Source organism: Mytilus trossulus, chromosome 3 (assembly GCF_036588685.1).
Source record: "Mytilus trossulus isolate FHL-02 chromosome 3, PNRI_Mtr1.1.1.hap1, whole genome shotgun sequence".
Lineage (NCBI taxonomy): Eukaryota > Metazoa > Mollusca > Bivalvia > Mytilida > Mytilidae > Mytilus > Mytilus trossulus.
The window spans coordinates 74,249,364-74,264,849 of NC_086375.1; the positions used below are offsets into that span (position 1 = coordinate 74,249,364).

Here is a 15,486-nt window from a genome sequence, read left to right on the forward strand (position 1 = left end):
AATGAAATTTATGTTTAGACATATAAAAAATGATATTAAAAAAAACTACTGTTGCATTTGTGAAGTCCGTTTTTTTTTTTATCCTGAGTACATTCAAATGCTGGTGAGATATAACACATCTCTTCGCTACTATACCCAGCTAAATATCAGGCATTGTAAGTACCTCATAATATCATATTTTTTCCTTTCTAAAATTGAGATAATTATAGGCATATTTATAATTCTTAACAGTCGTAAGGCAGATTGCACAATCTTTCTATTGAATGTCAAATTGAATTATTTGATAAGATTGTTAAACCTATTTTAATTTATGGGAGTGAAGTCTGGGGTTTTGGTAATAATTCGGTTATAGAAAGGGTTCATATGAAATTCTGCAAACTTTTGCTTAAGGTTAAAAATTCTACACCTAATTTCATGATATACGGAGAATTGGGCAGATATCCTTTGGAGATTGATATAAAACTCCGTATAATTAACTACTGGACTAAATTGTTGTCTGGAAAACAAGAAAAACTTCCTGCAATACTATACAAATACTCATTGTATAAATATAAAAATGATATTACATGGTTGAAACATGTTAAATCCATTCTTGATGAATCTGGTTTATCATTTGTGTGGGATACCCAATATTTTGTAAACGATACATGGCTATATACTATTGTTAAACAAAATCTTGTTGATCAATTTAAACAGAAATGGCACACTAACGTGCAAGAATCGCCAAAAGCTATAAACTACCGTATGTATAAAGAAAACTGTCAATTTGAATATTATTTTAAACATTTAGATGATAGAAATATTATTACATTATGTAGATTGAGAACAGGAAGTCATAGATTTCCTATTGAGACTGGTAGATGGCAAAACGTTGCAAGAGACAATAGAAAATGCTTACTTTGTAATTCTGGTGACATCGGAGATGAATTTCATTATATTTTTATGTGTTCTGTATTCAATGATGATCGTAAACAGTTTTTGAGAAAAAAATATAGAAATCAACCAAATGCATTGAAATTTAATGAACTGATGAATAGTAAAAATCTTTCTGATCTTAATAACTTGTGCAAATATATAAGAATTGTAAATATTCATTTAGGCTCTCCTGGGTAATTCATGTACTTGATATCATTTAGTTTAATATGTATATCGTAATATATGATATGTACCTCCTCTTGCTTTCGTATAATTTTTGTATGTCTGTACATATACACTATGTAATTATTGTGTGTATCTCTATACCATTGTAATTTGGTTTGTTGAGAAATAAAGATATATAACAATTTCCTTATTTTTCAGATATAATAATTAATTTTCCAGACACGTAAAAACTATTTAAATTGATTACTTTTTTGGCGTGATAAAAGACAAAGAATTATGTCGTGTGGTTTGTTTCAGGCTAATGGGTGCTAAATCTGCCGGATTTTTAAATATACAAATAAACTTTCCATACTAGTGAAAACTGTTTATATCGACTACCTACAAATGTATTTTGAGTGATTGAAGATAACTAATTCTGTAGTGTTGGTGGTTTCAGCCTTATAGGTTTTACCAATTGATTTTGCCATTGATTGTTATTAATTCAACTGAAATGCATTTTTCAGACCATATAGTAAGAAATGAAAATTTTTTAAAGACATTTAAATAATTGCAATCTTAAAAAATAAAATAAAAAAATTAATGTAGAATGCGTTTTTAAAAAGTCCGTCAGTATACTATTTTTTTTATCCTGAACACCATCAGATGTTTGTTAAATATAACAAATATCTCCGCTAATATACCCAGCTGAATATCAGGCATTGTAAGTTCCACATAATATAATATGTTTTCCGTTCAAAAATTACATTAAGATACATCTAGTTGTATTAATATTTCTTGTAGTGGTTACAATTTTATTTTAAGATATACAAATTAACTTCCAGACATAGAACAAATTGTTCTCGCTCTTCTTGCATTAAATGAAGAGATATTCTGTTGCAATTAATCACCTGATTAGATATTTGTTTGGGTGTCTCAAACATCACTTAAGCAAGTTTTCAATTGCGCTGTTAAGCTGTGACAACAAGCCAAAAATTTAATGTATTGTATATTAACATGCATTTGTCAATATAAACCAAATCAATCTTTCCAATTAACAATAAACCCAGTTGTTTTAACATCATATACTTTATCACTTTCAAAAAGAGTCATACATATATTATTTACTCTGATTATTATAAAAAAAAACCACTAACTTATCTTAGCAAAACTGATTAGTGCTTGTGTTTTGAAATTTAGGAGTCTGGTGTACCTAATCTATCTTGTTCTGTTTCTCTAACTCGTAACTGCTCCTTCAATAAATCAATAGCTGTCTGATTTATAATACGTAATTGCTCTGCTTTGAGAGTTTCACTTTCCATAGTATCATTGTTATCGACATCGTCACCATCCTGCTGATTGCCTTGGTTTCCATCCTCGTTCATGATCCAGAATCTGGGTAACACAAGCCTTGCTAAGAATCGAATTATGAGTAACCCTATCATTGTTGGGTCTAGAAAAATTGATAATTTGTGATACCAAATCTCTGACGGCCGAAAATCGTGCAGTAAATTAGAAATAAAAAAGTCTAATTCACGATATGTAAAATATTCTCCGGGTAAATTTCCGTAGGTCAATATACCTTGTTTTGTTACGACTAAGCACAGTGGCCAGTATTTCTGTTTTAACTTTCTCAGGATTCTCCTACCTTTATTGGACTCCATGTTGACCATTCCAAAACGTACTTTATCACGATATTTAACGCTTAATGAGGACAAAAACATTGGTGGTACCGTCATATTTGTAAAGAGAATTAATCTTACTGCAATTTTATCAGTAGAACCATGATAAAACGCCCATTTTGATGACGTAAATACATCCCATGATGAGATAGGTTGAATTCTATAATTTATCGCTTGTTGAATACTTAAAAATATACCGTGAATACTATAGTCATCTCTGATATAATATTCTGTGATGTTGTCTTTGCCTGGAGTGTGCAGGTAGAGTGTTGAAATATTCCATTTCCTTTTCAGGCAAATGCTGAAAAAATCATGGCAGAAAATTGATATGTTATTTTGTTATTCATTAAAGATGAAAAATATGTGTACATTGAAATATAAACAATAATAACGTCCCGTTAACGGGCGTAAGAAAATTGTGTCTGACCAATGCTTTTACAAACATTTTTTTTCTTCAAAATGCTGAGCGAATTAGAACAAAATTTGTCCATAATCAACCGTCCGAAATTTAGTTTTTTCTTGAAATATCTAGTGATTCCATCTTCCAACCAGCATGACCGACGGCTTAGAATAGATCATAATTATGTAAAGATTCAATATATGAAATTCAAGTATTGTCTATTATCTTGAAAAACGCTATAGACAGAGAAAACCTGATAAGTCAGAAATGCCCAAAATGCTGTGATGAACATATTTACTAAAAAAAAAAACGATCAGGCGGCAAGTACTTCATTTTGCAAGGTCACTTATTACCTTTAAAATGATAGTGAAGAAAGAGAACATTTGAATATAAAAAGAACAAATTTGTCAAATGAATTAAATCAGCAGTCAATCCTTCTTTCTTTTAAATGATAATATTGATATTTGCTTTGCATTTTTGTCAAATCTAATAACGAAAAATTGTAAACAGGAAAAATATAACAAAGGCAAGAATTATAATTGTTTAGATAGTGGAAATAATCAATAAAACTCCTCTTATTAGATTTTGCATTTTGATGATAAATTTGTCCATTTTTTTATATGTGACCAAAGCTATGATAGTAGATAACTAAAAATGTAAACAGCTCGAAATTAAATGCTAATCAAAATATACAAATGTATCAACAAGGCCGAGCTGTCTTCCTTTGTTTGCCTGGAGAGCTCTTCTGTATTAACTTCGACCAGGAACACCCAAACATAGGCAATTGAATGCTAGAGAAGCTTAACATAGCAAAACAAAGTATAAGCTGCGAACTTATAGGGTACTAAGTTGTCTTTTCGTCTTTTATCGTGTGTTTTTTCATTGCATTGTCATGCAGTTTGTTAACGACTTATTAGTTTGCATATCACTTTGGTATTTTTCGATTTTTGTTTGTTTTTATCTATATCGAATTATTTTACAGTAATATTTGAGTAGTGCCAGATAAATACATAATTCCTGATGCTAAATTAAGGACTGGTGTTGTTTCTATAATGATCAAAACTGGCAATTATGAGAGTCTACATGTCAATGGAACGTTCATTTTATTTTAGAGAAAAGTGCTGTAATTGAATACAAAATTAAAAAAAAACATATTTTTATATATGACCAAAAATATCCAGATTGAATGAGATATTAAATATATATGTGAAAAAAAGATTGTAATAACTATATGCATCAGGAGGAAAAGATTTTATATATGTTTTAAAATGTCAAAGTTTTTTAATTACTGTCAAAATATATTATGAAATACCCTTTTCACAGAAAGGGTCTTTTATGCCCCTAACAGCATTTTGGTAGATAATGATGTGGTCTGTAGAAATTTAAAAAGAAGTGACTACCAGGCAAGTCTGGAAAAAGTAAGTTTAGAATTGCAACTGATTTTTTACTATACCGTTTTTCAAAGTCACAGTCAAGTTCTCCAAATTTGAAGTCCATGTGTGTTAGTTTTCGTCTGAGAGCATTCCATGATGATTCTTTGAAATATGACGATTTTAATCTCGGAGGCAATATGTTTATGAGGAATATACTATCATTGTGTTTTTCTACAGTTTCTTCGATGTTGAAAGCATTAAATTCATGGACTGGTCCAATTTTTGATTTTCCCATCTGTTTCATGTGGTCAATAGCCTCTATAGTAACTGGGCCTGTGAAGTATAGAAAGATTGGGTACGACAGCAGATTTGAAAAAGGAAATATTATATGTGATATTTGATTCATTCACGGTGTTATATCTTGATATCGTGCTGATATTTTCATTGATTTAGACGCCTTTGACCTCGAAAACTAAGTTAGAAATGTACAAATAATCTACAAAAGTTTCCGACAGTAGACTCTTGAAAGCATTGAAAAGATCCACGAACAGCAAAATTAATGAACTCCGAGGAAAATTCAAAACGGAAAGTCCCTGATCAAATGACAAAATCAAAAGCTCAATAACATCAAATGAAGGGAAAGCAACTGTCATATTCCTGACTTAGAACAGGCATTTTCGTATGTAGAAAATGATCGATTAAACCTCGTTTGATAACTAGCTAAACGTCTCATATGACAGCTGCATCAAATTCTATCATACTGAGAATAATGTGTGAACAAAACAGACAGATTTAACAGGTAAAAATGTCAAACATTGTGTTATAATTTGAATCACTATCAAGACAAATAAATATGTGACAAAAAAGCACAAACAAATATGTGACAAAGCATATTATCAAAAATGAAATACAAATATTATGCATAGACTATTAACTTAATGACGAAATGTATAACTACAGAACCACGCCATGTGTATCAAAGAAATACAAAGGCATACAGACAAAGCAAATTAGCAAAAATATAAAACCATCATATCAATTATAAGAACAAGAACACATGAGGGATAAATAAATACATAGTCACGTCTAATAGATCTGTGCAGTTATGTCCTTAACTTTCATATTGAGTTTTACTTTACCATATAACAAAATAAATGTTGCTGTGAACCATTTGGGTAGGAAAATCCTTCCAAAATATCTAAGAGTAGGGAGAGAAATACAAATCATATGAATACACAGAACCCTTATCCAATCCACTGCTAGAAGAGTTCTTTATTCCCTGTTTTAAATCTACTAATTCTATTTTACTATAGTTTCCAGTTTAGTGTGCAAATATCTGGATCACAGTTAGAAATGACATTCCGATGATAGATCGAAATTTATAGGTTTTATAATGCATTCAATATCTAAATAAAAAATAGTTTTAATTAAAATTTTGCTGACTTGATGGTCTAAATTAAAATTCCGTTTATTTGGTAAAAATTACTTTCGGAACACATTGCATGACGTTAAAAGTCTTCGATATGACCTCAATAGGTTATTTACCAATTCCAGTAATTGATCCTGTTAATAGAGATCCCTTTTTTAGTTGTCTCTTTTATGAGGGACATTAATTTTTATTTACAATGTAGAGCTAATAGAAAGAGCAAATTTACCTGTGAGTAATGTGAGTAATCTCTTGGATTCTTAACCTTGCAATTGCACTAATTTGTTGTTAAGCTGAATATTTAAAATTAAAAAAAATCACAAAAATACTGAACTCCGAGAAAAATTCAGTCCGAAACCATATGGCAAAATCAAATGACAAAACACACGAATGGACAACAACTGTCATATTTTTAATCTCGTACAGGTATTTTCAAATGTAAAAAATGGTGGATAGAACATGGTTTAAAAGCGCTAAACCTTCTACTTGTACGACAGCCTCATCACATTCTGTTATATTTACATCGATGCATGAACAATAGTTATCAAAGAACAAATCAGATATTATAAACAAAATAGTCAAAATATGGATACAGCAGTCATCACTGTGTTACAAGTTTAAAAGAAACAATTTTACAAAAAAGCACGCAAGCATCTATCAAACATTGCTTCGCGTGTCTGAAGTCAGAAAATTTATACGTCACATAGGAAGACATTTTGTCGTTCAATGTTTATACAAAACAATTTTATAATTTCGCATGGGGAATGTTGACAATGTTGGCAAACAGGGTTAAAAAAAACAAAAGTATTTTAGAATTAATTTCAGAAATAGACCGAGATTTAAAATTGACCAGAAGTTTTTTTTAGAATTTCTAAGGATCCACACATGATTATAACCACTACGTGATTTGAATAATTTTGTCACTCAACTTTTTTTCAAATTTATAATAGAACTACAACATGTAAAACATAATGGCATATACTAGAACAATAACATAGTGGCAGTATCTTTAAAAGTATCGAGTAACGTTATAAGAACCAAAGAAACTCAAAAATTCGCATATACAATATACACCAGAAAAAATGAAAGAAAATACAAACACAGTGACGGGATGTATAAGTACCGAGCCACGTCAAATGGATATCACAGAAAACAATCCAAACAGTAAATTTTAAAGTTATATTGATAATAGAACAAAGACAAATGAAAGAACAATATAATACGTTGTTATGATGATAAACAACGTCAGTACGCAGAATTTGTACATCAATACCATCATGTATTATTTGTGAAGTTGATACGGAACATTTTTCAACAAGGTCTTGGTACCTTCTGATGATTTTTTTAAGAAAAGGATGAGACGTTCTTTGACATAACCCTAGTTTATCAATGTTCTACTCAGACATTGATGACGTTTTACAAAGTCTGAGTAGGAGCTTTTATGAAAAAACTAGTTTAACCGACAATACATCACTTTCAATTCATCATGCTTTGCATGGGCAAAAGCCAATTTTGTCCGGTATGGAACCAGTCGACGATTGGCAAAGGGAAGTAATTTGTTTAAAAAGTGTGCTATAACATAATCAAAACGGTAACTAACAAATGGACTTTTGACAGAAACATATAGAAAGAAATATGTAAACCATCGCTTCAACAGTTAATCGAACCAATCAAAGCACTAATGCATTTTTGAAAACTTTTCTCTTTCAATTTTGAAATGGGTGACATATATATCAATTTTCAGCCGAAATTTTGAGAAAATATTGAGATTACAGACAATCACAGTGAGTCAACAAATTGTAGGCTTTGAAATAATGCAGTTTTATGAACTACCTTTTAAAATGTTATCTGTAAGTACGAGTGAAGTTAGTCCAAATAATTATGACGTCTTGAAAGGCTATTGTATTTTTTTTTATTTGACGCCTTACGGAAAGTACAATATAAAATATACATTAATTTTTACAACAATCAGCATTACTTGGAATCTCTTGAATATGCCAAAATTTTAAATGATATTGGTAATTTTCTTTCCTTTCAAGTTAACTTGGTACTGTTTTGTAAACATCTGATATACCTTTTATTCTCGCAAGAGTACACACGCTGAAATGTCTCGACTACTTTACTCATCATTGGTATTATATTGATAGTCACATAAACTCAACATTAACCAAGAAAACGAAGTATTGATCAATGAACCATTAAAATGAGGTCACAGTCAGATGAACCATGCCAGGCAGACAGTTAAGTCTGCCAATTGATATTTTATCGTATGTTTTTCTATGTTGTGATGTTATGCTATTGTTTCAGAAAAAGGGAGAAGGTTTGGGCCCATTAAAACGTTTAATCCCGCTGCAAATGTTTGCACCTGTCCTAAGTCAGGAATCTGATGTACAGTAGTTGTCGTTTGTTTATGTAATATATACGTGTTTCTCGTTTCTCGTTTTGTTTATATAGATTAGACCGTTGGTTTTCCCGTTTGAATGGTTTTACACTAGTAATTTTGGGGCCCTTTATAGCTTGTTGTTCGGTGTGAGCCAAGGCTCCGTGTTGAAGGCCGTACTTTAACCGATAATGGTTTAATTTTTAAATTGTTATTTGGATGGAGAGTTGTCTCATTGGCACTCACACCACATCTTCCTATATCTATGTACAGCTAACATTTTTTCAATACAACAAATATATTTGACTTATTGCTTATAAATTAAGAAAAACAGACCAAATCACAAACACTTTTAAAACATTTAGCAATGTACCGTGAAAATGAGGTCAAGGTCAAATAAAACCTGCATTACAGATATATAGATCATAAAATATTACTATACACCAAATATAGTTGACCTAATGCATATAGTATTGAAAAAATAGACCAAAACTCACAAAGTTACATTGAACCATGAAAATGAGGTCAAGGTCTCATGACACCTATCAACTAGACATGTACACTTTGAAATCATTCCATACACCAAATATAGTAGACCCATTGCATAAAGTATAAGAAAAACAGACAAAAACACAAAAACTTAACTATAACCACTGAACCACGAAAATGAGGTCAAGGTCAGATGACATCTGCTAGTTGGGCATGTACACCTTACAGTCCTTCAATACACCGAATATACTAGACCTATTGCTTATAGTATCCGAGATATGGACTTGACCACAAAAATTTAACCTGATCACTGATCCATGAAATGAGGTCGAGGTCAAGTGAAAACTGACTGACGGGCATAAGGACCTAGCAAGGTACGCATATATGAAATATAGTCATCCTATTACTTATAATTAGAGAGAATTTTTAACATAACACAAAATCGTCACCGAACTATGAAAATGTAGTCAATGACATTGGTTATGTTGCTGACGGAAAGTTCGTAACATGGGGCATCTATATACAAAGTATGAAGCATCCAGGTCTTCCAATTCTAAGATAGAAAGCTTTTAAGAAGTTAGCTAACGCCGCCGCCGTCACTATCCCTATGTCGAGCTTTCTGCAACAACAGTTGCTGGCTGGACAAAAACACATACCTGATATATTAACAGCTCCGATTAAGTCATGTTTTGTTGACCTACTGTAATACATTATGCCTCTCTGATCTAGCAGATGTTTTAGATCAGAGATGATCAGGGACTCTAGATCAACTAGCTTAGGAGGCACACTTTCTTCAGTGACAACTAGAAATAAAATACACTATACATAACTGTCTGATAAGCATCTTTCTATAAATATTCCTAAAAATTGGAAGACTTTATATTAGAGGTAATGTTTTATAACTGCTTAAATATTGCTGGATACGGAGATTTTTTCAAATTAAAAACGACTAAAATAACTTCGATTAAGAGTGTTTGGTATATCAGTGTGTTCGCGATACATTCTTCTATCGTACTACATACTAGTAAAAACAACTATTTTAAAAGTATTCTTGCTTCTTACCGCTACTTTCAGTTTTCATAAGATTCACAAGTACCTTTAGTTTTGGCTAATGTAACCAGTCGACTTCGATCTGCACCTCGTCGATAAACTTCCCCACGGCTATCCAGAAGGGAATACAGCTCCTTATCCATCAGGTAGTCGGGATCAAGCCTGTCCGCTGAAATCTTATTTTCGATCATGACATTTTCAATTTTGAAGGTGCCTAATAAATGTATCGCGCGTGCAATAAAGATAATGAAAAGAACGTCATAATCTACCACAATTCTTCTAAATAGCATTGCGGGTGGCATTGCTTCAATTTGAATTGACTTCTTGTACTATATGTTCTTTACACGTAAATACAGCAAGTCTTATCAGCATTATTTATAGAATGTTGAAATACAATATGATATATGGTTTTATTAATGTCACATGGTATTTTCATACTAGTTTATTTTTACAAATAAGGAAGTTAAACGCTTCATTTATTTTGAACGTGTTGTATAACATTATAATAGTTTATATTATGATAGGGTTATAATAATCAGGAATGGTGTGCCTACTATATACTAAAATGAAACAATTAAATTATTTCATGTAATAAACAAACAAATATATGCAGTTCGGTTAGGTTTGTTTAATATCATTTACCAGCGACTTTCGTTTCGAATAGACGTGAACATCGTTATGGAATAAGAAATACTGATATTTATGCGCATCTACTCTGTTAATTCATTTCAATGATTCTCATATGGTTAAAATATCGTTATAAATCAGGAAAAAACATATTACATTTTTGGTATTTTCGAAAAGCTTAACAGTTTGTAGACTTGAATTTAGAAAAAAAAAAAAAACTGTTTACATAGATCTCCATGTTCGTTTACGTGATTGAAGATTAAGAATACTTTCGTGTAGTTGGTTACATATTTGCTTTCCCGTTTTTATTAAAGAATGTGCTTGTGGCTATCTCAATGTATGTCTGATCGTAGAATAATAAATACAATAATTAGTAGAAGTCCAAGACCAGAATTATACCTGCAGAATTTGACATAATTTTGATCTTTCATCTAAGAAATCTTGTAAGCATGTTCTTTTAACAAAGTATTCGCATTTATCAAAATAGATTCTGGGAAATAAGAAGGGTACAAAACTAATTCTTATGTGGTAAAAAATATTAAGATGGATCGGTTTTCAACCTTTAGAAGAAAATATATCATTAATGTCTAGATGAAAGGTGTTAATCTGTATATGTATATATAATTCTGTTGGAAAAAGGACACTTAATTTTACAGTTCATGTCAAAGAGGGACGAAAGATACCAAAGGGACAGTCAAACTCATAAATCTTAAACAAACTGACAACGCCATGGCTAAAAATGAAAAAGACAAAAAGACAAACAACATTACACATGACACAAATTAGAAAAAACTAAAGAATAAACAACACGAAGTTTCTTATAGATTTAATACTTACATGAACATGACAGGTTAGACACGTTGAGCAAGGTTTGCTCCTTTACTTAGAACACCAGATATCACGCTCATTGTTTTCGGTTTAGTTAGTGTTGCTCAGTTTTTAGTTTAATTTGTATGGTTTTTTATTAGAAGATACTTGATTGTCGTTTCTTCGTGTTTGTAATGACATTGTTAGTGCGTTGTATACTTATTAGAAAATCCCTTTTGTATTTTCCTTTATTGCCTACGGTTTTTATGGTCAAATGTTTAAAGCGTAACCATGAAAATTGTTATTTACTTTTGACTAGAAATAGGAAGATATGTATATTTTGGTTTACACATTTTAAAGATCTTAAGAATAATAAAATTTTCAAAACAAAATTTATAGGAGGTCTGTGTACATCCATTATCAATACATACATTTTGACAACTTCCATCAAAGTTTTCTTGACCAACTTGGTCATAAAGAAACTTTTTGTAATTAAACTTTAAATGCAGTTGGCGATGTGATGGCCATGGTTTAAACAACAGCTTGTGTCTTTTAAATCCTTGGGAATTTCCACTGCAACATAAATTAAGGACTTCTTTATCTGACAATATTTTTAGATAAATAGCTTATATACTAACAGTAGTAATTCTAAATCGTGTATGACATAGGCGGCTGCATGTGCATGTGTCTGTTTGAAGCCAGGAATAGTGTCAGTTGTTGTCTTTTGTTATATCTATTTGTCAGCGTTAAGCTCTTCTTACGCAGAACATTCAGTACATTTGATAACCTCAGTTTTTTTGTATGTTACCTTTTATTTTATCTTCTATATGAATAAGAAGATGTGGTATGAGTGCCAATAAGCTCTAGACAACTATCAATCTAGGTCATAATGTATAAAAATTAATCAATTTTAGCTAAAAGTACTTACTTCAACACAGATAATTAGCTATAAAGAGTCCCAATATAACTAGTGTAAAACCATTGAACTGAAAAACCAAGGGCCTTATCAAAATATAATATAAAAAAGCAAGAATAATCAACACTAACAAACGGCAACCACTAAATATATGTGTTTGGCATATAGTCTACTTCTTAGCTTTTAAGTGATATAGATATATTATATTATATCAAATACTAATACTATATGTAGACCGCATGTGGACAGAGATATTTTTCTTATTTATTATGAAATAAATGTTTTTTTGATCAATTTGTTATAACATGATTGAATAAATCTTCTACATTTTAAAAACTTGTCATTTGTTTTTAAAACACTGTATATTGAATTCAATTCTTTGTTAATTGTCATGTTTATCAAATTATTAAAAAAAACAACAATATACCTAAGGAAAATAAAAATGAATATAATCATGGACCTTTTTTTGGCAATTGTTTGGAGTCAAATAGTTGTCCTGTAACGCATCTTTGTTATAATCGTTATGAACACCTTAATCTGTAATGTTTTATAAGGGCAAAATGTGTAAATTTCAAAAATCGAGTAGGAAAGGTAAAATGATGAAATTGATGTAAATTCAAAACGAAAAATTCTTTATAAAATGGGAAAATCAAAAACTCAAATAAAGGCACCAGTAGTATGCAACTGTTCAAAGGTTATTAATCGATTGAAAGAAAAAAAATCCCGGTTACAAACTTAAACTTGGGAAAATACATCGACTAAAAGAAGAAAACAATGGAACAAAAGAAACACTGAAGTGCAACAGAAACAACCGCCAATGCAACATACATAGGAACGAACTGTCATATTCCCGACTTAGTACAGGACATGATTAAGATAAATGACAAGGGAACGTCACCATCTAAAAATGGGTAATTAACCATAGGAAATGAAAAATCATCTCTTTTATCATCCCTTCGTAAATTTTACGGACGCCATCACGAGTTGGTTGACCGTTATGGAATAACAGTTTCACAAATAATATCGGATATGTTCCTTACGTCGTAATTACAATCCCCTTCCCTTTCATGAATTTGACCTACCGAATTAGACTATTTACCGGATATGTAATCACATAAGCAACACGACAGGTGCCGCATGTGGAGCAGAATCTGCTTACCCTTCTTGAGCACCTGAGATCACCTATAGGTTTTGGTGGGGTTCGTGTTGTTTATTCTTTAGTTTTACTATGTTGTGTCATGTGTACTATTGTTTTTCTGTTTGTCTTTTTTCATTTTTAGCCATGGCGGTGTCAGTTTGTTTTAGATTTATGAGTTTGACTGTCCCTTTGGTATCTTTCGTCCCTCTTTTATCACAAATTTTAGTATTTAGCTTTCCGTTAGTGATACAGATATCAAGATCGAGGTAAGGACAGTGGTCATTGTAAGTATTAGCTTTATTTAAATTAAGTTCAACAGGATAAATTTCTTTAGTATACATACTGCAGTCGTCATTATTGAGAGCCAAAATATCATCCAAATATCTAAAAGTATTATTAAATTTGTTTACGAGATGTTGTTTCGAGGGGTCTTTGCTGATTTTTGTCATAAATTGTAACTCATAACAATACAAACACAGGTCCGCAATAAGTGGTGCACAGTAAGTTCCCAATGGAATTCCAATAACCTGACGATATACGGAATCTCCAAAGCGAAGAAAAATGTTATCTAGTAAAAATTCAAGGGCATATATAGTATCAAAGCATGTCTAATTGACATAGTGGTTTTGTTTATTGCTACTAAAAAATGACCTAAAAGAGTTTGAACATATATATTCACATTCTGACTTTTTGAATGCCCATTTAATTAGGTGGGTGATTTTTTTTCTTAATGAGAATGTGAGGCAATGGGGTATACAGGGTAGACAAATCAAAACTTTGAATAGATTCAAAATCACCAATATAAGCATGTAATTTATAAGGCACAGGTACTCATGACCAAGGTTCAAATCAAGTATGAAATCAATCCGTTTTCGAACATACCAAGAATAGAGTAAGAAAAACATCCTTACTTTTTATACATTTGAAAAGAAGTGACTGCCAGGCAAGTCTGGAAAAGTAAGTTTGAAATTATATCTGAGTTTTTACTATACCTTTTTTCAAAGTCACAGTCAAGTTCTCTAAATTTGAAGTCCATGTATGTTAGTTTTCGTCTTAGTATACACCCTTATTAGCTATATAGCCATGTGTCTGTAATTATAAGTAAACATCAATCACGGTGCTTAATGTTATAGTGAGGTCAGTTAATTAGTGAACGATCAGTACCCAGTGGTACCATGAGGTCAGTTATCAGTATACTTTGTTACAGACATGATTCCGGACAAAACACCCTTAGATTTTCAAATTCCGCTGAGAAAGATGACCCTTACGTGAGTTTGGTCGTTATTTTTGGTATCTGTTTTTCTTTACAAATCTTCCAATGTTTCGGTTCTTAAGCATCTTTTCCTTTCTTATTTCGGTTGATCGTTCCTAGTGGACATATATGCAGTAAAAATTATCGGACCCATGGAAATAACAAAGTATTGTTTTCATTTTGTATCATATTGATCAATCCTTTGAGAATATTATGAAGATTCATTGATAATGGAAACCACAAGAAATCATCAGATTTGAAATAAGTTTATTACATGTACATACTAGTAAAACATTAAAAAAGAGGTGTCTATAAAATAATTCAATCTCTATTTTTTCCAGATCTGTGACATGTGAAGGATTAGATAGAATGCAAAGAAGACCTGCTATCAACATCTTTTTTTTCTTTTAAATATTTACACAAATGAAAAAGATAATCAAGGTGGCTCGGTGTCCTCCCTAATCTGGGATTTTGAAGTTGCCAATGACAATTGGTCTAGATCATTATTGAAATTTGCAAATTTTGAGAGTAGTATGTAATTCCTGATAATGTAGATTTCTAAAAAGAAAAATTTAAAAAAAACACATCATGTTTGTGTGTTTGATTCATTTTTTTCAACTTTGCCAAATAAGAGGAGATAACTCAAATAGTAGGAGAGCTAACTCGGATAGTAGGAAAGATAACTCAGATAATGTTATTTTATAATAGAAAAGAATTTATCTGTTTTAATATATAGCAAGAAAACAAGATCGGTGACCCATTTTTTTTCCTTTTTCTTATCTCAAAGCATGTAATCAGAGCTACCATCTCACATTTTATCTTAAAATCATATGGTGTACTTTTCTTTTTATCACAAGAAATTGGATTTT

At 31.1% G+C, this 15,486-nt stretch overlaps 1 protein-coding gene across 1 annotated transcript; it reads right to left on the minus strand.

The window, feature by feature from the left end:
• Window positions 1-2,245: 2,245 nt before the first annotated feature.
• LOC134709716 (uncharacterized) lies at window positions 2,246-10,553 on the minus strand. The gene is made up of 4 exons (XM_063569865.1): window positions 9,924-10,553; window positions 9,484-9,630; window positions 4,613-4,865; window positions 2,246-3,060 (listed from the first exon to the last, which is right to left on the minus strand). Exons 1-4 carry the CDS (start codon window positions 10,177-10,179, stop codon window positions 2,274-2,276), a joined length of 1,443 nt encoding a protein of 480 aa, XP_063425935.1. The 5' UTR covers window positions 10,180-10,553; the 3' UTR covers window positions 2,246-2,273.
• Window positions 10,554-15,486: the final 4,933 nt, after the last annotated feature.